This window comes from Oncorhynchus keta, chromosome 14 (genome assembly GCF_023373465.1).
Source record: "Oncorhynchus keta strain PuntledgeMale-10-30-2019 chromosome 14, Oket_V2, whole genome shotgun sequence".
In the NCBI taxonomy this organism is placed as follows: domain Eukaryota; kingdom Metazoa; phylum Chordata; class Actinopteri; order Salmoniformes; family Salmonidae; genus Oncorhynchus; species Oncorhynchus keta.
Window position 1 is genome coordinate 49,709,905 of NC_068434.1, and position 22,897 is coordinate 49,732,801.

The following is a 22,897-nucleotide window of genomic DNA, read 5'->3' on the forward strand; positions in this document are numbered from 1 at the left end:
AGTGTTTAACCCATAAGACTCTAAGCCTTGTCTAAGCCGGGGGAGGGGGAGGGGCGTTCTACTAAGCTATATGGAATTATTTTTAGAAGGTCATACCAAGGATAATTTTACTATTTCATTTAGAATATATATATATATTTTTACATGTATTTAACCCCTTCATTTTTTATAATAAACAGCCTCCATATATACACTGAACAAAAATATAAGCGCAACATGTAAAATGTTGGTCCCATGTTTCATGAGCTGAAATAAAAGATTCCATATGCACAAAAAGCTTGTTTCTCTCAAATGTTGTGCACAAATTTGTTTACATCCCTGTTCGTGAGCATTTCTTCTTTGCCAAGATAATCCATCCACCTGACAGGTGTGGGATATGAAGAAGCTGATTAAACAGCATGATCATTACACAGATGCACCTTGTGCTGGGGACAATAAAAGGCCACTCTAAAATATGCAGTTTTGTCACACACAACACAATGCCACCAATGTCTTAAAGTTTTGAGAGAGCGTGCAATTGGTATGCTGACTACATGATTGTCCACCAGACATGTTTCCAGATAATTGTTAATTTCTCTACTATAAGCCATCTCCAATGTCTTTTTAGAGGATTTGTCAGTACGTCCAACCGTGCTCACAACCACAGACCCACATGTATGGCGTTGTGTGGGCGAGCGGTTTGCTGATGTCAACATTGTGAACAGAGTGCCCCGTGTTGGCAGTGGGGTTATGGTATGGGCAAGCTTATTAAGCTATGGACAACGAACACAATTGCATTTTATCGATGGCAATTTTAATGCACATAGATACCATGACGAGATCCTGAGGCTCATTGTCGTGTCATTAATTAGCCCCAGTCACATCATGTTTCAGCATGATAATGCACGGGCCCATGTCACAAGGATCTGTACACACTTCCTGGAAGCTGAAAATGTCCCAGTTCTTCCATGGCCTGCACACTCACCAGACATGTCACCCTTTGAGCAAGTTTGGGATGCTCAGGACGGACGTGTACAAGAGTTTTCCAGTTCCCACAAATATCCAGCAACTTCACACAGCCATTGAAGAGGAGTGAGACAACATTCCATAGGCCACAATAAACAGCCTGATCAACTCTATGCGAAGGAAATGAGTAGCGCTGCATGAGGCAAATGGTGGTCACACCAGATACTGACTTGGTTTTCTGATCCACACCCCTACCTTTTTTTAAGGTATATGTGACCAACATAATCTGTTTTCCCAGGTCATGTGAAATCTACAGATTATGACCTAATTTATTTATTTCAATTTACAGATTTCGTTATATGAACTGTAACTCAGTAAAATATTTGAAATTGTTGCATGTTGTGTTTATATTTTTTGTTCTGTGAATATTTGAAGGGTTTAGTTCCTGACCAACATAAATGAAAATGTCATACATTTACATTTTATTATCTTAAATGGCTGTCAGGGGGGTCCCTTTTCATCAAACCAAATGTTCCAATATCATTTTGTGACAAAAGGGCATACATATTCCCTTTCTGAAAACGAGCCACACTGCACATGCCACGGGGTACAATAGGCTACTTGTGGGAGAGGAGGAGGATGCATCGGGAAGGGTGATGGCCCTTACTCTATATAAAGTGAGTGTCTGAAACATTGAGTCATTCTTTGCTCATGTGAAAATAGACTGAATGAAAGAGAGTACAGGGAGGAAAAACCGACAGTCAAATCGTCAAATCACCTCATTAATGCACACTGTGGATAATAAGGGGAAAAAGGTTGCCCATATTTTCAAGACCAGAGCTATTTCATTTAATGGTTTTATATATTCAATGTACTAGTTTATTTAGGCTATCTGCTCATGTTTGTGTGTCTGTCCGTGTGCGGTAGACTGATAGCCTTTGGATTATCTGCAGAAAAGATTGTAGCTTATTCATGTTGAAAGGCTGCCAATTTATTGATTGTGTAAGGCATGGATAGGTATAAGAAATATCAGGACAACTTCAATGTTTTTAAATAGCATATCCAGTAGGCCTCCCTCTTTAGTAGTAGACTCAACGCGTAGCCTAGTGGTTAGAGCATTGGACTAGTAACTGAAAGGTTGCAAGATTGAATCCCTGAGCTGACAAGGTACAAATCTGTCGTTCTGCCCCTGAACAGGCAGTTAACCCACTGTTCCTTGGCCGTCATTGAAAATAATAATTTGTTCTTAACTGACCTGCCTAGTTAAATAAAGGTCAAATAAAAATAAATACAAAAACGCAGTTCTATCAGCTGTAAGAACACTGACTGTCCAGCACCTCCTGAGTGGCGCAGTGCTAGCTGTCCACTAGACAGACTGGTTTGAGTCCAGGCTCTGTCACAGCCAGTTTCGACCGGGAGATCCATGGTGCGGTGCACAATTGGCCCAGCATCGTCTGGGTTAGGGGAGGGTTTGGCCGGCAGGGATCTTCTTGTCTCATCGTGGTCTAGCAACTCCTGTGGCGGGCCGGTTGCAATGCACGCTGACACCATCCTTCTCCTCTCATTGATCATGTTGCGCTACCAAGGAGAGGAGGTAACATCGAAATCCTAGATGGAGGCCTATAGAGGGAGGCCTACTGGATATGCTATTTACAAACTTTGGTCTGAATATTGACTTTGAGCTCAGGCCTTTCTTATGAACAAATATTTTTCATGATCAAGTCTTCTAAATTAATATATTCTATCTACAGCTTATCTGTCAGAGTTTTCGCTGCTGGTCATTCGAGTCAAGTGCAGGAGAGCAGAGATAGGTGATCAGGCGACATTGTTTGCCAAGAGCAATAACAGACGGGCGCAAACAGTTACAACTCAAGCCAGCTGGCAAAAGTGACAAGCGCAAAATACCGTCAAGAAATACAACCATAAGTTTCACCAAAATTTCCCCAATAGGGTACAGGCAATGCCCAGGGTGAAAAAACCAGACTGGCGCGATACAATTTAGTGTATGTAAACTTCTGACCCACTGGATTTGTGATACAGTGAATTATAAGTGAAATAATCTGTCTGTAAACAATTATTAGAAAAATGACTTGTGTCATGCACAAAGTAGATGTCCTAACTGACTTGCTAAAACTATAGTTCGTTAACAAGAAATTTGTGAAGTGGTTTTAACAAGAAATGTGTGAAGTGGTTGAAAAACGAGTTTTAATGACTCCAACCTAAGTGTGTGTAAACTTCTGACTTCAACAGTATATAAATTACTGTTCAAAGTTTGGGGTCACTTAGAAATGTCCTAGTTTCTGAATGAATTTTTTGTCCATTAAAATAACACCAAATCAATCAGAAATACAGTGTAGATAGACATTGTTAATGTTGTAAATTACTATTGTAACTGGAACTGGCAGATTTTTTTATGGAATATCTACATAGGCGTACATTATCAGCAACCATCACTCCTGTGTTCCAATGGCACGTTGTATTAGCTAATCCAAGGTTATCATTTCAAAAGGCTAATTGATCATTAGAAAACCCTTTTGCAATTATGTTAGCACAGCTGAAAACTGTTGTACTGATTAAAGCAGCAATAAAACTGGCCTTCATTATACTAGTTTAGTATCTGGAGCATCAGCATTTGTGGGCTCGATTTCAGGCTCAAAATGGCCAGAAACAAAAGGACTTTCTTCTGAAACTCGTCAGTCTATTCTTGTTCTGAGTAATGAAGGCTATTTCCATGCGAGAAATTACCAAGAAACTGAAGATCTCGTACAACGCTGTGTACTACTCCCTTCACAGAACAGAGCAAATTGGCTCTCACCAGAATAGAAAGAGGAGTGGGAGGCCCCAGTGCACAACCAAGCAAGAGGACAAGTACATTAAGTGTCTAGTTTGAGAAACAGACACCCCACACGTCCCCAACTGGCAGCTTCATTAAAAAGTACCCCCAAAAACACCAGTCTCAACATCAACAGTGAAGAGGCAACTCTGGAATGCTGGCCTTGTAGGCCAGCACACACAATCTTTTATTTTTTATTGGCCAGTCTGAGGTATGGCTTTTTCTTTGCAACTGCCTAGAAGGCCAGCATCCCGGAGTCGCCTCTTCACTGTTGACGTTGAGACCCCAAACTTTTGAACGGTAGTGTATATGCATTGTGTTCACAAATGGTAGCTGCTCTGGTGCTGGCCTACTACCGCTCCCCTCAGTCCCCAGTGGTAGGAATAAACCATGTTTCCCTGGGCAGCTCCAGAGAGAGGGGGAGCTGGGTCTACACATGTCCCACCTTTGCTGCATATAGATCAGCCGTAATCCATTACCAGCTCCCTGGAATCCAGCAAGGGGGGGACCAGGGGGAGAGCCAGTAGGGAGGGGGGAAAATGAGAGGGGGGTGGCGGAGGGCTCTTTTTTTTCTCCTGAGCTGGTTTCTGCACTATGAGCCCAGCTCCTTTTACATAGTATATCCTCTTGAATACCCCCATAAAACCTGCAGAGGTGTGTGTGCATGTTTGCGTGTGAGTGAGACCTGGCTGGCATCAATGCAGAGCCATATTTCTTTCTCTGCTTCACCCTGTCAGTGAGTTGCGTACTGGACATCATTTTATCACATCACTTTTATCTGCCGATCCAGGGCCCTGTGTTATTGAGTAGCTTATAATGTTTTATGTTAGAATATCTGAATGGAAGTTTGTATTCAAATGTTTGTGTGAGTTTTCATTTTTGTGCAAAAATACTATTATAGCCTGATTTTAACACTGAAAATGCTTTTTTAAAATTAAATTAAAATACAAGGATTACATACAAGGATATACCATGCTATTATTAATTTAATATAACAACCAAACTTTTCAATGTAGTTTTTATGACATGCCCGATGCTCCTGATTTATGTCATTCACGGTGCTCCCCATTCACATGTAGCTTGTTGTTTAATTTGGCCAATCAAAGCGGCAAAGAGACTCAATGTGTAACAAGTGTAGCGAAAGTTCACTGATGCAATACAAGATTGAGGAACATTATGGAATTAAAAATTGGCAAATGAGAAGGAAGTAGGCTACAACGAGCAACCAACAGGTCGATTGTTGTTTTATCTGGGGAGAAAGTGCAGTATGTGTTAGCCTTGCTAGCTGGTAAACTTAGATAGCTAGCTTCCCTAATGTTATTCCAGTCAAGACAGGCACTGTTATATGGCATGATAAATAGCATGGTGGCTGCAACAAGTTAGTTAGTCTTGGCTGTAGCCAAGTTGGCTTGGTGTCTCTCTCTCTCTCCATCTGCTCGCTGCACACACAGCAATAGAGTTCCAGCCTCTTTCCTTCGTGCAGCAGTGCTCAGGTTGTGTTTCAAATATCCGGATAACCAACAAAAATCATGAATCATGATACTATTCGAATATTGAAATTATACCTAATGTTAGGGTAGGGTAGGGTTAACTGATCCTAGCTCAGTCATTAGGGGCAGAGGGTAACTGACGCATTGGCCAACTGCGAGGCGACAATCATAGGGACTGAGAGAGTGAGAGAAGGAGGAGGGGATCCAGAGAAAGCAGTGTGAAAGCAGATGGGCATTTCCATGTAAAAGGACCCATGAACACCAACATGCAATGTTCATAGGAGCATGTCAAATTGGGTGTCACATTTTTTATTAAGGCATATACACATTTTCAAGGATTTGATTTGTGGTGAAACTAATGGAAAAGAGGTCTTAGACAACATATACCAGAAAAAGTCTGAAGAATATATCAACCCAGGTATTAGGAATACATCAACCCACATTAAATAAATACTATAGTATTCACTGCAGTGTTTTTGCACACTTTACTGTAGTATTCACAGTAGTGTTTTTGCAGACTAAAGCCAGCAAAAAACTACAGTAAATACTGTAGTATTTACTGTAATATAGTATTTTATTTACAGGTAACTATAGTTTAAATACTGTAGTAAAATAACTAGTATATAATGTAGTAATTAATTTAGTGTTTTGCAGAGTGTAGTATATTGTAGTATTTACCGTAGTGTTTTTGCAGGCTGTAGTATATGGTAGTATTTACTGTAGTGTTTTTGCAGAAATAACTAGTATTTACAATGGTGTTTTGGTTTTATTCTCTTTGACTTAGTAGTGGAGGTTTGAGTAAATCTACTGGGGAAATACTGGAGAAATACTACAAGAGCAAATGTTCCATAACCTGTGGGTAAATAGAACTGGGGTCTGATCAGATAGTTCATAGTAGTTTAGAGCATCTGCTCTTTTCAATAACCTGTAGGGAAAACAATATATGGTTTATTCTTGGCATGGATGTTTCTCACTTATGATTGACACAACTTGGGACATGGGTAAGGGAGATGGGCAAATTAAATATTGTAGTATGTGCTATAGTTTTAAAATTGTAGTGTTTTTTGCGGACATTACAGTAGTATTTACTACAGTGTTTTTTTGTGGATAATACTGTCTACAGTATACTACAACATTATATAGTAAGTACTACACATGATCGAGGGATACTACAGTGTGTGTATAGTATTCGACAGTGTAATACAGTTAAATAAATCTATAGTAAACTGTAGTATTTTTTGGATGTGGGAAAACACAATCATGTTGAAGTAAAGACCTCTGCCAAATAATAGCAATACTTATATTTAGCGCTTAACCATTTTTGAGGTCTTGGAAAAATCTGAGAAATGTAGATTTCTTTCGTGTAGTTACTGTTTTCAGTGTTTCTGTAGTGCATTTGTGATGAAGTAGTTTGCAATATCAGTGGGCTTTGTGATGAATGAGCCATCTGATTCAATGAATGAATGAACCGAGTCTGCTTTTTTCCCCAAAAATGTCATTTAAGGTGCCCCATAGCTTTTTACTATTGTTCTTTATATATTTTATCTTTGTTTCATAGTGTAGTTTATTTAAATTTAAATTTAGTTAAGTCACATGGTTTCTTATTTGCCATACATTTTGCCTCATCCCTCTCAACCATACCATTTTTAAATTCTTCATCAATCCAAGGGGATTGAATCTTTTTACAGCCATTTTACAGCAGTTTTTACAGTTCTTATTAGTAAATGGAATAAGTAGTTTCATAAATGTGTCAAGTGCAGCGTCTGGTTCTCCTCATTACACACCATAGACCAGCAAATATTCTTTACACCATCAACATATGAATGACTACAAATCTTATTGTATAACCTCTTGTACATTATATTAGGCCCAGCCTTTGGAACTTTGGTTTTCCTAGATATGGCTAATATATTGTGATCACTACATCCTATGGATTTGGATACTGCTTTAAAGCAAATATCTGCAGCGTTAGTAAAAATGTGTTAAATACATGTTGATGATTTAATTCCTGTGCTGTTTGTAATTACCCTGGTAGGTTGACTGAAAACCTGAGCCAGGTTGCAGGCACTGGTTACCTTTAGAGTCTCACCTGTAGTGATGCCTCGAGCACTGAGGTGCACTGCGCCACTCAGGAGCCCCACATCTTTGAATTGCGCCTCGGAATTCAATAAGGTAATAGAAAAGGTAAACGTTTCTACTTTGGGGGGTAGTCGATTGACATAAGCTAGTAGCATCTACAATGTCGGCGTTGCATCTACAATGTGTCTGTCTTCACTTGTACTTGGCATTGTGAGGCCTGTGAGAAGGACCCGATCACGTGACTGGCATTGGTTAATAAGAATTGAGAGGTTTGTGAGAGTCTCACCTGTACATGGAGGGGTCATATTAGTGTGTAGCCCAAACTGTTTGGACGCTACAAGACAGTAGTTGGCAGATCGGCTGTACCGACGTCAGACGAGTCCCAAGACGCGTCTAGCATCGTAGAGAAAAAACAACCGTGTTTGTGAGCGTCTCATCTTTCCATAGAGTGGTTGTTCATAATAGTTTGTAGGCAAATTTTGTGAGAAGACCAATTTTCGGGATGTCTCATGGTCTGACAAACTCTGCTCTAGCTCTGTCACCTTTCACTGCAGATGCGGAAGGGCGACATAGGTTTATGCGGTGGATTGAGACACATCCAATGCAAAAAACTAAAACAGACACAGTATCTGCTACAGTAGCTAAACTAGCATCTTTTCTGTGGCGATTGTTGTATTATTATGCTAATTAGATTTCTGCTGGCGGCAGGTAACCTAGTGGTTAGAGTGTTGGGCCAGGCTGGCAAGGTGAGAATCTGTCGTTCTGCCCCTGAACAAGGCATTTAGCCTACTGTTCCACGGTAGGCCGTCATTGTAAATAATACTCTTTTCTTAACTGACTTACCCAGTTAAATTAAAGGTAACATTTAAAATAGTAAAAATGGTGTAACTGCCTAGTTTTTCCCCTCTGAAGGCAACAGGAAAGAAAGCACGTGATGATGTAGCTTTTTCAATTTGTTTTATTCGGTCAAGTCAAGGGGTGCAATACTGTCGACCAACCACAAGATGTCACCTAACACACATGAATGTAAATCCAGGTCAACATGAATTAAAACACAATTTCAATAGCTAGCTATGTAGCTATGAAATCCACCTTAGGGAACTCTGTTACACTGGGTCAAAATACAGGAGCCCTGTACCAAATAAGTGGAGTAGAGAAATGTGATTAATGTAGCTTGGTAGCAACCGATATTGGCTGTGGAAATACGGGCTCCTTTCTGCTGGTAGTGGCTTGCCTTGCCTACTCCTAGTTGTCTACGACACAGTTGCCTGATGAATGTTAGCCAAGGTGTTAGCTAGCTAGTTAACTTTTTAGCTAGATAGCTAGTTAACTAGTTAGGTATCTAGCTAGCTGGCTGGGGTTATTCATTACTAGCTAGCTAGCTGGGGTTGTTAACTACTAGCTTACTAGCCAGCCATCGAGCTAGCTAGCTTCATCAACAAATGGAACTCCCAGACAAACACTAGTTAACTAGCTAGCAACAACCCTAAACTCCTGCTAGCTATAAATACATTTTATTCGTCCCTGCTGGTTAGCTGATATTAGCTAACGTTAACTAAATCAGTAGTTAGCCAAAAGTTAGCTGGCTAGCTAGCTAGCTCTCTACATTCAGATGGAGTGCAAAACATGTAAATGTACAACAAACATTAGATCAGACATTAGTTCAGACATTAGACTTACTGTATACATTGTTATCTTACCTTATCAAACCATGCTAATTATCTATAGGCTATGTTTCAACTTTATTTATTATTATTTATTTTTTCATAGAACAGTTTGAAATTATGTGCGTTTCTGGCTCATTAATTCACATCGAAGTAGCCCATATCACTGTGGCGGACAATTTACGTTTGAGGCATGCTATGGGGAACTCTGTTACACTGGGTCAAACTACTAGCTTTACTAGCCAGCCAGTATGGCGTGGATGAGCTAGATGAGCAGGAAAATATTAGATGAGAGCCCAAGCACTCCCCGAGTGTTTTCCAAGGTCAAGTATGGAGACATTTGCCCATCTCCAGTCAGAACAGAACAGAGTACTAACAATTACTTTGTACATGTGTGCGTTCCTATCAAAGTAAGTGCTTTATTACCTTATCATAATACAGTTTCTGTATATCGTGTAATGTAATTTCTACTGTAGCACACTGTATTTATGGAGCCTAATGTATTTTGTGTGGATGCATCTACAACCATGGAAACGTATGGTATTAATGTAATAACCTTTGTGTTGTTATACACAATTGTTCTTATGTAGCTACATTCTTCCATTAGTTCTGTAAAACAATGCTAATGGTGTTAGCTTGTGTTATATCTTTTGAAGCTGCCCTGGCTTTATCGTGATCATTGCATTAGCCTGTGTAATCATTTGGCCTGTTTAGCATACTTCTGCCCCCTTGTGGAGCTCTTCAGTTATCATTCATAAGTGTCATATTGTCAATGCAACGTATTATTTGTATATATTTTATGTTACTTCCTTATACTATTGTTTTATTGCTGTATACTGATTGTATTTGAATTACTAATAGTTCCTTTTAATTCTGTACTTTCAGATATCACATACACAAACAATATGTAACTTAACCATATCATAACTGGAACTGGACACCTTTCTTGCCGAAGATTGAAGCCATGTTTTGTATGCTAGCAACATACTGTCTGGAGAGGGATTGGGGAGGATGAGGGATTGGGGAGGATGAGGCAGTGCGGAGGTGGGTGATATATTGTCAATATAATTGCAAATTAGAGCTGTATTTGATTTGTATGTGAACTGTATGTCCAATTACAAAAAAACTTGTTCAGTAATCGTCTCACTTGTTAGCTGGCAATGAACTATGTGCCCATTGAGGGTAGCAGCATTGATCAGATGGACAAATATTTGGTGGTTTTCCGAGCACATACAGTTGAAGTAAGACGTTTACATATACCTTACCCAAATACATTTAAACTCAGTTTTTCACAATTCCTGACATTTAATCCAGTTAGGATCACCACTTTATTTTAAGAATGTGAAATGTCAGAATAATAGTAGAGAGAATGATTTATTTCAGCTTGTTCACATTACCAGTGGGTCAGAAGTTTACATACACTCAATAAGTATTTGGTAGCATTGCCTTTAAATGGTTTAACTTGGGTCAAACGTTTTGGGTAGCTTCCCACAATAAGTTGGGTGAATTTTGGCCCATTCCTCCTGACAGAGCTGGTGTAACTGAGTCAGGTTTGTAGGCCTCCTTGCTTGCACACGCCTTTTCAATTCTGCCCACAAGTACAGCCACTCCAATACCTTCACTTTGTTGCCATTAAGCCATTTTACCACAACTTTGGTAGTATGCTTGGGGTCATGTCCATTTGAAAGACCCATTTGTGACCAAGCTTTATCTTCCTGACTGATGTCTTGAGATGTTGCCTCAATATATCCCCATCGGTTTTCTTCCTCCATGATGCCATCTATTTTGTGAAGTGCACCAGTCCCTCCTGCAGCAAAGCACCCCCACAACATGATGCTGCCACCCCCGTGCTTCACGGTTGGGATGGTGTTCTTCAGCTTGCAAGCCTCCCCCTTTTTCCTCCAAACATAACGATGGTCATTATGACCAAACAGTTATATTTTTGTTTAATCAGACCAGAGGACATTTCTCCAAAAAGTATGATCTTTGTCCCCATGTGCAATTGCAAACCGTAGTCTGTCTTTTTTAATGGAGATTTTGGAGCAGTGGCTTCTTCCTTGCTGAGCGGCCTTTCAGGTTATGTCGATATAGGACTAATTTTACTGTGGATATAGATACTTTTGTACCTGTTTCCTCCAGCATCTTCACAAGTGCCTTTGTTGTTTTTTTGCGAGTGATTTGCATTTTTAGTACCAAAGTACGTTCACCTCTAGGAGACACCTCTCCTTCCTGAGCAGAATGACGGCTGCGTGGTCCCATGGTGTTTATACATGCATACTATTGTTTGTACAGATGAACTTGGTACCTTCAGGGTTTGGAAATTACTCCCAAGGATGAACCAGACTTGTGGAGGTCTAAAAAACAATTCTGAGGTCTTGGCTTATTTCTTTTAATTTTCCCATGATGTCAAGCAAAGAGGCACTGCGTTTGAAGGTAGGCCTTGAAATACATCCACAGGTACTTCTCCAATTGACTCAAATGATGTCAGTTAGCCTATCAGAAGCTTCTAAAGCCATGACATAATTTTATGGAATTTTCCAAGCTGTTTCTTCTCCACAGTCAACTTAGTGTATGTAAACTTCTGACCCACTGGAATTGTGGCACAGTGATTTAAGTGAAATAATCTGTCTGTAAATAATTGTTTAAAAAATTACATGTGTCATGCACAAAGTAGATGTCCTAACCAACTTGCCAAAATTATAGTTTGTTAATTAACAAGAAATTTGTGGAGTGGTTGAAAAACGAGTTTTAATGACTCCAACCTAATTGTTGGTAAACTTCCGACTTCAACTGTACCATAAAGCTGTTAATCATGTCCGCCTTATCCACTGCCCCCACCAGCATCTTCAGAGGGTCCTGGGACTTCGTCGGTGGGCAAGGGGCAGCTCCACACTGTCACTTTCAGAATCGGATTCCTCACTTTCTTATTGAGACTCATTCAGAATTGACAAAAATCTCCAGATTTTTCTGCATGTCCACTATCTACATACAGTACCAGTCAAATGTTTGGACACACCTACTCATTCCAGGTTTTCTTAATTTTTTACTATTTTCCTCATTGTAGAATAATACTGAAGACATCAACACAATGAAATAACACATATGGAATCATGTAGTAACCAAAACAGTGTTAAACAAATATACATTTTATTTTATCATTGAGATTCTTCAAAGTAACCACAGCTTTGATGACAGCTTTGCACACGCTTGGCATTCTCTCAACCAGCATGAGATAGTCACCTGGAATGCATTTCCATTAACAGGTGTTCCTTGTTAAAAGTTACTTTGTGGAATTTCTTTCCTTCTTAATGCATTTGAGCCAATCAGTTGTGTTAGGTAGGGGTAGGGGGGGGTATACAGAAGATATCCCTATTTGGTAAAAGACCAAGTCCATACTATGGCAAGAACAGCTCAAATAAGCAAAGAGAAACGACAGTCCATCATTACTTTAAACTCTACAGAATCGGTCTCCCTCCCACGGCGCGATAAATCTAATGTTGGCTAATGTGACAAGCATGAGGTTGTAAGTAATAAGAACATTTCCCAGGACATAGACATATCTGATATGGGCAGAAAGCTTAAATTCTTGTTAATCTAAATGCACTGTCCAGTTTACAGTAGCTAAAATACCATGCTATTGTTGCACAATTATGAACTTGAAAATGTATTAATAAACCAATAAGGCACATTGGGGCAGTCTTGATACAACATTTTGAACAGCTGTCATCAAGGCAAAGGGTGGCTAATTTGTAGAATCTCAAATGTAAAATATATTTTGATTTGTTTAACACTTTTTTGGTTACTACATGATTCCATGTGTGTTATTTCATAGTTTTGATGTCTTCACAATTATTGTAGAAGATAGTAAAAATAGTAAAACCCTTGAATGAGTTGGTATGTCCAAACTTTTGACTGGTACTGTATGTAAATGTGATTTTTCAGTTTAAGTTTGAATAAACTAGCAAAAATATCTAAAAAGCTGTTTTTGCTTTGTCATTATGCGTTATTGTGTGTAGATTGATTGAGGATTTAAAAATATATATATATATTTCATAATTAGGCAAAGACTGTATTAACATAAAAACTCTTGCATATCTTAATTTACTCCTAGAATTGACAGATAATATAAGTAATAATATAAACACTTCTACGAAGGATTGTTACCCATAACAACGGCCGGTAGTAGGAATTCTACATTTTTGTCAACATATGTGGGATGCATACGCTCACTCACCCCTCCCCTGACACACACACATGCGCGCACAAGCACAAGCCTAAATGTTCAACAGTTGTTCCGTCCCCGAGCCCAACTCAAGAAAACACTTGTTGTGTGAATGCTCTATAGTTGGGCTGTTTAAGAAGGCATGCCAAATTACCAAATTGAGCAGGAATGTGGAGATTTGATTAACCAATGTCTACTACTAGCTGATGGAGCTCGGATAACCCTCTTCACCCACACACGCTGGTCCCCCGTTGAGACCCATCTTCCCTAGCACCTCTGTGCAGTCAGACCGTTTGATTATTCTTTGCCGCCAGGGCCACAATAGTATGATATGCCCCCTCTCTGATTGTCAGAGTGTCACTCCCTCCCCATGGGTTACTGCAGCCAGTGTTACCAGCACTGCCACTACCTGGGTGGAGTACTCCACTGGAATTCCTACCGGCTAGGTACGAGGTCATCAAGGTTCTCATTAGCAGCTTTGAGAAAATCCTTGTACATTATGCTCACCCATCCTGGGTCTTTGGCTTTTGGACCAACCTTGCCAGGCAGGCTCAGACTCTTGAGGGGGCGGTGCTGCTTTGTCCTGACCGCGTTCACCTTTCTGTCATGGCTGCGTAGGCTACTTGCAGTAGACCTATAAAACGGATAAGGACTTCTCCTTAATAGGTAGGTCGCTCAGATCGGTATCTAGGATATGGGGTTGGCACCGTTCCATCATGATAGGACAAAAGTAAACAAACTATATATTTGTATTTTAATTTGAAAATGTATGTCCCTTATCTGCACAAATATGAAGACTCTCAGTCTGTCACAACTCCTGCTCGCAGACGCGTCGCTCTGCGATTTCCTTTGGGAACTGATCGTTCATGCCTATTTTAAGCCAGGCGAGTCTTTTGCCCAGGCTTTTAACCATTATTTCATCTTTAAAGGATTCAAATTTGGCAATGATTGGGTGCTCGTATCGCTGTCCAAAACGATGTGCGTGTTCAAGTTTAATGGTCAGTCTTTTTCCCAGGCTTTTATCTATTATTTTATTTTAAAGTATGCAAATTTGGCAATGATTGGGCACTCGTATCGCTGTCCTCTCTATCCAAAACGATGTACGCATTCGAGTTTAATTTGGTCGACAGTGTCGCCTGGAATCTGTAGTTCTTTAACCATGAATTCTTTCACCATACTCTCTGAATCTTCATCCTCTTTAATTCCGGAAAGCACCAGATTTTTCTTCGCATTGTTCCAGTTTGTATATCAAGTAGGTATTCTCTTAACAACTGGTTCTCTCTTTTCAGTTCATTAACGTCTGTGTCGATTACATTGACTGTACTCTTCAGCTTTACAGTTGATTTTTCCTGTGTCGCAGCTTTCTCATCACTCATTTCAAGGCTTGCCTTCATCTTATCTTTAAGGTCTAACTCAAGCACGCCTCATTTATAATTTATAGATTTTAGCAGTTCGGTTTCCACGCTTACTGTACAGGGTGGAGAGAATAGGTAATCCGTGTCAGTCAAAAAGTCTTAGTTTTCTTTTAGAGTTTGGTTCTTCATTCTTTCTGTGTTTATTCTCTGCCATGTTTTCTTACTGCATTGGTAGTGGTTATCTATAAAATTAGTTATTATCCAGTTTGAACGTTGTTGCCCACGAGTGAGCAGATCAGCGTAAATGTGCTATTATTTGGTCATGTTTTGGGGACATAAATGTCTACCCTTTTTCACGAGGCATTCTGCACTGCCATTTTGTTGTTAGTGTACATGGATTTTATAATGTAGTATGTTTTTATAATGTACGCCTTAATGGCAGCCGAAATTATATCAGGTGTCAGCTTTTTTTCTGTCCTCTGTCTACATTTGTAATGGTAAAGGTCTTTATTGTTTCATTTATGTATTTAATACATTTTGGGTCCAGAAAATGCACTCTGTTCATTCTCCAAATTCTGTTGCTAAGTGTATTTTCTATTGGTGTAATAAAGTAATCTAATCACAACCGTTTGAGTAGACGCTGCAGGGACCACTGTGGAATGATCACACCCATGTTCTTGTACGCTTCAAACGGTTAAATCAGAACATGCTTTAGAAGCGCCTTTTCTGGTTAAGTCTATAAGAGCTTTCCACACCTGGATTGTGCAACATTTACACGATATTCTTTAAAACATTCTTCCAGCTCTGTCAAACTGGTTGTTTGACAATCATTTTCAGGTCTTGCCATTTTCAAGTAGATTTAAGTCAAAACTGTAACTTGGCCACTCAGGGACATTCACTGTATTCTTGGTAAGTAACTCCAGTGTAGATTTGGCCTTGTCTTTAAGGTTATTGTCCTGCTGAAAGGCAAATTCATCTCCCAGTGTCTGGTGGAAAGCAAACTCAACCAGGTTTTCCTCTAGGATTTTGCCTGTGCTTAGCTTCATTCCTTTTATTTTTTTATCATGAAAAAATCCCCAGTCCTTAAAGATTACAAGCATACCCATAACATGATGCAGCCACCCCTATGAAAATATTGAGTGGTACTAAGTGATGTGTTGTATTAGATTTGCCCTAAACATAACACTTTGTATTCAGGATAAAAAGTGAATTCATTTTCCACATTGTTTTCAGTATTTAGTGCCTTGTTGCAAACAGGATGCGTTTTGGAATTGTTTTATTCTGTACAGGTGTCACGCCTTGGTCATTGTATTTTGTGTTTTCGTTATATATTTGGTCAGGCCAGGGTGTGACATGGGTTTATGTTATTGTATTTTCGTATTGGGGTTTGTAGTATTTGGGATCGCGGCTGATTAGGGGTGTCGTATAGGCTTGGCTGCCTGAGGCGTTTCTCAATCAGAGTCAGGTGATTCTCGTTGTCTCTGATTGGGAACCGTATTTAGGTAGCCTGGTTTCGCTTTGTATTTCGTGGGTGATTGTTCCTGTCTCTGTGTAGTGTTCACCAGATAGGCTGTAATAGGTTTCACGTTCCGTTTGTTGTTTTGTATTTTGTATATTACATTATTTTCATGTATCGTCATTTTATTCATTAAAGAACATGAGTAACAACCACGCTGCATTTCGGTCCAACTCTCTTTCGACAAACGAAGAACGACGTTACAACAGGCTTCCTTCTTTTCACTCTGTCATTTAGGCTATTATTGTTGAATAACTACAATGTTGTTGATCCATCCTCAGTTTTCTCCTATCACAGCCATTAAACTCTAACTATTTTAAAGTCACCATTCCTCTCCGGCAACTGAGTTATGAAGGACGCCTGTATCTTTGTAGTGATTGGGTCTATTTATACACCATCCAAAGTGTAATTGATAACTTTATACCATGCTCAAACGGATATTCCATGTGTGCTTCTTTTGTTCATTTTTTTTAGGCATTGGAAAACGTCCCTGGTCTTAGGCCTATTTTTGATAACACTAACATGCCTCTCTCTCTCTTTCTCTCTTTCTCTCTCTCCCCTTCAGGTGTTGCTTGTGTAGGAAGAGAGAGAAAAGGAAGGTGGAAATGGAACTGCCAAATCATGCCAAACAAATACTACTGCAACTCAACCAGCAGAGGGCTAAGGGCTTCCTGTGTGACGTCATCATCGTGGTGGAGAACGCTCTGTTCCGAGCCCACAAGAACATCCTAGCAGCCAGCAGTATCTACTTCAAGTCCCTGGTTCTCCACGACAACCTCATCAACCTGGACACAGAGATGGTGAATCCCTCTGTTTTCCGACAAGTCCTGGACTTCATCTACACGGGGAAGCTCCTGTCCTCATTGGACCAGAGTAATGAGCAGAACTACAGTGCCCTCTTGACCGCAGCCAGCTACCTCCAGCTCCATGACCTCGCCGCGCTGTGCAGGAAGAAGCTCAAGCGAAGCGGTGGCAAGCCTCTGCCGGGTAAACTCTCCACCTCGGGTCCGCTCAGCCGACTGCGCCACAACAACGAGCGCCTCTCGTCCTCCGCCCTCACCCCCTCCCACAACCACTACGTCCTTGCCCCCTCTGACGCAGACCAGCCACAGCCCGATGACGGCCTCGGGGACAAGCTCTCGGATGATGAGATGTTCATCGGGAGCACCGCCGTGAAGAATGGGACCTGCGGGAGTGGTAGTAATGGAAACCTCAGTAACGGTTTGAGCGGAAGGGAGACAGATCTCGGGCTGGACCTGTCCAAGAAGAGCCCTCCATCGGCGTGTACCACAACAGACGCACTCAGCCCTCACAGCAACTCACAGGGTTCCCCTCAATCTGCCTCAGTATCCACAACCAACAGTGCCTCACTGGATGATTCCACCATCACTCTGCCCGGTCTGGACACCACCGGCCCAGAGCCCATGGAGCTCATGCCCACCCCCAAAGCCCCTGAAGACAGTCGGGCCCATCCAGACGCTCCCCTGCCTCGCAAGAGCTCCCGCCAGGTAGCCCGCAAAAAGGAGTGGCCCAAGAGAGAGGCCTCTGGCCTGAAGGCTGAGGATCGTGACCCGCCCCTGGTCAATGGTGTGATCGTGGGACCTAAAGAGGGCCGCTCATCCAGGGGTGTAGGCAGGGACAGCAGGTGCAGCTTTCCCTCAGACCAGTCCTTCCAGTGTAAAGAGGAGGAGGAAGGAGGGGAGAATGGGCAGGAGCACAGTGACCAGAGCGGGCATAGTGATGGAGAGAGTGGGGGAGGAGGGCACCACAGCGCCAACTATGTGTACCGGCAGGAAGGGTTTGAGCCAGCGTTTGGGGACAACTTGTATGTGTGCATCCCCTGTGGGAAGGGTTTTCCCAGCTCGGAGCAGCTTAACGCCCATGTGGAGACACACACAGAGGACGAGCTCTACATCAAAGAGGAGGGAGGGGCCTTTGTGAAAGAGGAAGAGGCTGAGGACCTCTCGGCCCCCGTGGCTCCCACCACATTCGGCATCTCCGAGCCACGGCCCTTCAAGTGCACCGTATGCAGTAAGAGCTACAAAGACCCGGCGACCCTGAGACAGCACGAGAAGAGCCACTGGCTGACCCGACCCTTCCCATGTAACATCTGCGGGAAGATGTTCACCCAGAGAGGCACTATGACGCGCCACATGCGGAGCCACCTGGGCCTGAAACCGTTTGCTTGCGATGAGTGTGGCATGCGCTTCACACGCCAGTACCGCCTGACGGAGCACATGCGCGTCCACTCGGGAGAGAAGCCGTACGAATGCCAGTTGTGCGGTGGAAAGTTCACCCAGCAACGCAACCTCATCAGCCACCTGAGAATGCACACCTCACCCTCCTAAAACACAACATCAAGCCAAAGAATGCTTTTTCATTTTTTTCCCCACCTCACAACTGAACAAATGCACATGTACACTCATGCAGAAACACAGGTACACACTCTCTCTCTCACACACACACGTAAACATAGATTTCTATACACAACCACCTGGCTTAGTGTGTGTAGTGGTTGTCCAGTCAGCATGTGGCAGGATGGTCATGGAAAACAACCCCAGCATGTCCACCACCTCTGGAAGTCTAGACGGGCAGTGTACCTCCCCTTCCCCCTCTCTCTCTGAAGTCACCTACTATGGTGGATGTAAGGGCATGGACCGGTGGTTGTCTCTCTTATATCTTGTAAATGTGAATGGGGTACTGTTGTAACCTCAGGCCCACCTCATGCCTCTCATACACCCTCAACACCTTTACTTGGGAGTATTTAGGCCTTTGACTTTTTCAAACTGATCCCTTCTGGGGGTATTCAGGGTTCCCTCTATACTCCAACCTCATTAGTCAAACAACTACGCCATTCCTCCTTTTAATTTAGACAGGTCTAATATTATTCACTCTGTCAATGATGTACACTACAGGCAATAATTTCAAAGAATGTGTTTTTGTTGTAACCAAACAGCAGCTACTGTATATGTCCAATGCTAATGTGAGTGAACCTGAAGATAGTGGGGATGTCTGCATTCGGGTGGAGGGATGTTGTTGGTCATATCCATGCTTTACCTAAAAGTTTGATGTCTGAGTTTCCAGATGAGGGGCTCAATTTCATTTACTCCAGACACACACAGACCTTAAAGTCTCCACTCTACAGCTGGTCTCTGAGTAAGAGAAAGAGGGGAGGTGGGGTTAGTCATTTTGCCCATGAAAGCTCATCCTGGGATAACAACAAAACTAAATGGAGGTACCTGTTTTACTCAAAGAACCTGTAATGTTTCTGTGAATGTTTAAACTGGAAGGTCTTCGGATGTTTCTTCTTGGGGGAGGGGGGATATGGGGTGAGGGTGGGGCAGTTAGTTGAACAGGGAAGAGACGGGTGGGGGAGGGGGGCGGTGTAGGCTGAACTTCTCGTTTGGTGGGTACGTTTATTTTTTGTCAGTATAGCTTTCCTCCCCTTACAAAAAAGAAAAGCTTATTTCGATAGGCTTGTGAACTCGCTACCTCTGATTACTCTTATGAACTCTACGTTGATTAGTTGAAAGTTACTAAATGTAATTAATTGTATAAAGTGTGTAGATAGTAACTTTTCCCCTAATGCTTTAACCTGCTTTAACCTGCCCATCTCTCAACACAGGTTTTTCATGCTTTTTAGATTTGTACATGTTAACATAACATTATGTTAACAACACTGTCTTTTTTTACTTCTTGTCATAAAGATAGCTTTCCGGGTGCTCTTCTCAATGAACAGGCCCCCACCCCACAATGTACTGTATTTTCTTGCAAATAGTGGTTAGTGAGTTTAGATGCACAGTGTTCCAAAGATCTAATGAATGTTAAGGCGAACGGAGCTGACTAACACATTTTGCTCGACAAGTTCATAACCAAAGTAAAAAAAAAAAAGATATAAGATATATAGCATACTTTATTATTTCACCTTTGATTTGTCTTTTTACTGTATGAAAAAAACATTTAAGAATTGTATTCTAGGTCCAGACAATTGAAACCCACAGTTGTGTTGGACTATTGACCAATGACTCTTGAGACTCTTGAGTTTCTGTGTGGTTTGCGAGGAAAGCTTGTGCTGATTGGTGGGCTGGTGTTAACATCAACTTTACATGTAAAGTAACTGTAGAGTTTACAATGTTCCCTGAACTTTATTTTTATTTGTAACAAGGGTCCTTCTCATCACTTTATATTCCCTGACCTAAAAGCAGGACTTGATTACATTTTATGTGTTCTGTTCAGACCAAAAAAAAGAAGAAAAAATGATTGAAATTATAATAATGACATTTTTTTATGTGAAGTTCTAAGTTTGCTTGTTAGTTTATTGAGCCAGACTTCTGAAAGCTTGTATTGGAAAGGGAGAGGCAAGGATGCACTGGACAGCTCAATTCTTATCCAGAGCCAATTACAGTAGTGAGTGCATACATTTTAGTACTTTTTTTGTACTCCCAGTTGCCTCCCATATGGGCCATTCTTATTGAATATTTATTTATTAGCATAGTACTACAAATTACAAACACTACTACAAGAGGGATGCATGTCCCTCTACTGTAATCATTCTCCACTGAAACCCAAGCTGTCTGTCTTAGCTTGTCCGGTGTGTCCCAACTCTTATGGTAAACTATGGGGGAGAGAAACCTTCAGTGCAAGTTTTTGGTATAGGCATTCCTCTATTATTTTGGTTTTTACCTATCTTTTTTAACATTTCTATTCCTCCTTCATCCTCATGGTTGGTCTGTGAAATGTTATGTCATCATGTAGGGATGCAGCTGCAGTCATACAAGCATCGTTATCGTTTCAAGGTAACTGCGTCTTGGACTCTGAGATGTTACTTAAAAAAAAATGTTTTGCTGTTCTCGCCGAGGTAAAAGCAGTTACTGCTGAGTGATTGCATGGTACGTGTGTATTTGTAACGCCCACCCCCTCACCACCACCACCCACCCTCCAACCTGAAATCCATCATGTAATTAATTGTTTTCCTGTGACCTCTTCTTACTTATTCGGGAGTCCACGATGCATTGCCTTCAGACGCTATTGTTCTTGTCAGCACTTAAGCAGTACAGCGTAATGTCTGTGACGCTCAAAAGGTCTTTTTGTACAGCAAGATCTCTAGCCATCTCTGCAAAGTCTTTGCAGCTGCGGCCGAACTAGCGTTTATTAGTTTGGCGAAAACAAAAAAATATGAACTAAAACTGCGATACTACTACTACTACTACTACTAATACTCAAATACTTCAGGGATTGTTCTGCGTCTATGAATGTAGGACTCTCAGCTACATTTGTAAGACATAGTATTGTATCAATTTCTCTGTATTTTACTCATGGGAAAACCAAAACACTAGTTTCATATTTAAAAGATTTAAAAAAATGGAGGGTACTTTTTCAACTAACACAAAGAGCCTTAACAAAAGGCGGGGCAGCTCAATACAAAAGTCGACTTTTTAGTTAGTATCATAATATGTTCCGAAATAGTCGCAAAGTTGTACAAAGAACTAAGACCTAAAAAAAAAAGCTCATACCCAAATCCACAAACTATTTTTTAAACCAAAGCACATTTGAATGATTATGGAACAGTGTGTGGCAAAAAAAATGATACATATGTATTTATCTCATTGTTTACATAAACTTTTACAGTTTTACAGACCTCAGTTGAGGCTCGGCCAGTCAGAGGTGTGGTTGTATGTGTATTTTGCTTTTTCCACAGAGGTTTTGCTGCCAAAACAAAAGCTTCAGCGTCAGCGTCAACCCTGCGGCAGACTACTTCATATTTAAATTGGGGAGGGGGTTGCAGTTTTAGGGGTGCATCGCCCCCCTCTGCCAGCTGGCTTTGGGGTGACCTTGTCCCTCTGCCCTATGAACCGTCTTCAGAAGATGGGATTGGGGGGGGGATGGGACGGGACGGGGGTTAGGGGGTGGGGGGGTGTTGCTGTTGCGCGAAGGGCTGGGATGACGTTAGAACTCTCTTAGGCTGCGTTTACACAGGGAGCACAATTCAGGTTTTTTTGCCCAATTATTGGCAAAAGAGCTGATCTGATTGGTCAAAAGACAAATTATTGGGAAAATTATCAGAATTTGGGGTGCCTGTGTAAATGCAGCCTTACTGTACCTCGGGACTTTAAAAACATTATTGAAAACTATAGTGACTGGGATTTGTTAATTGCATGTGAGCAGGTCTATTTGCTAGGGTCTTAAAGGAAAGATTCATCCATTTTGAATGTTATATCGTATTTGTGTATCTCTGACCGATATTCTATGGATTCCCGAGGTCATTTAATGTGTATTTGAGCTATTCACTGTTCAAGCAGGCAGAAATACTGCCGGTATGGATAGTTTTTCATCATATGACGCAAAACTAGAACGGCGAATAGGTCCGATACACATTAAATTACATTTCTCAGAGATGCACAAATACGATATAACATTCAGAATGAGTGAATATTTCCTTTAACTGTGAATGTTCTTGATGTTTCTGCTTATTTGATGTTTGGAAAGGATGATGATGATTTCTTAGCTGCCTGTGTTCTGCCTATTTGTAAAAGCAACACAATCTTATGGCTGGCCTTGCCTCATACAAAGTTGGTGCAAACACTTATTGACAGTGTTCTTTTTTTAATCAAATGTCTATTGTTGTCAGTGATGAATGTATTTATTTCTCTGGTCCTGCACTTGCCTCCGCTAAGACTTTTCTCAGTGTGTGAGACTGAGGTTCAGGCAGGACCCTTTTTGGTTGTATTTTATTTTGAGGATTTCAAGCGGAGAAACAAACATGAGACACAAAACATAGCCATCAACCACAATC

At 41.2% G+C, this 22,897-nt stretch overlaps 1 protein-coding gene across 2 annotated transcripts in view; it reads left to right on the forward strand.

Moving 5' to 3' along the window:
* LOC118376494 (hypermethylated in cancer 2 protein-like) overlaps positions 1–19,412 on the forward strand; it is a 40,662-nt gene extending 21,250 nt beyond the window's left edge. For both annotated transcript variants that reach the window (XM_035763210.2, XM_035763208.2), the window contains exon 2: positions 16,670–19,412. In XM_035763210.2, coding sequence (XP_035619103.1) covers positions 16,710–18,452 — 1,743 coding nt within the window. In that variant the 5' untranslated portion in view covers positions 16,670–16,709 and the 3' untranslated portion in view covers positions 18,453–19,412. The remainder of the gene's footprint in view (positions 1–16,669) is intronic.
* The last annotated feature ends 3,485 nt before the right edge of the window (positions 19,413–22,897 follow it).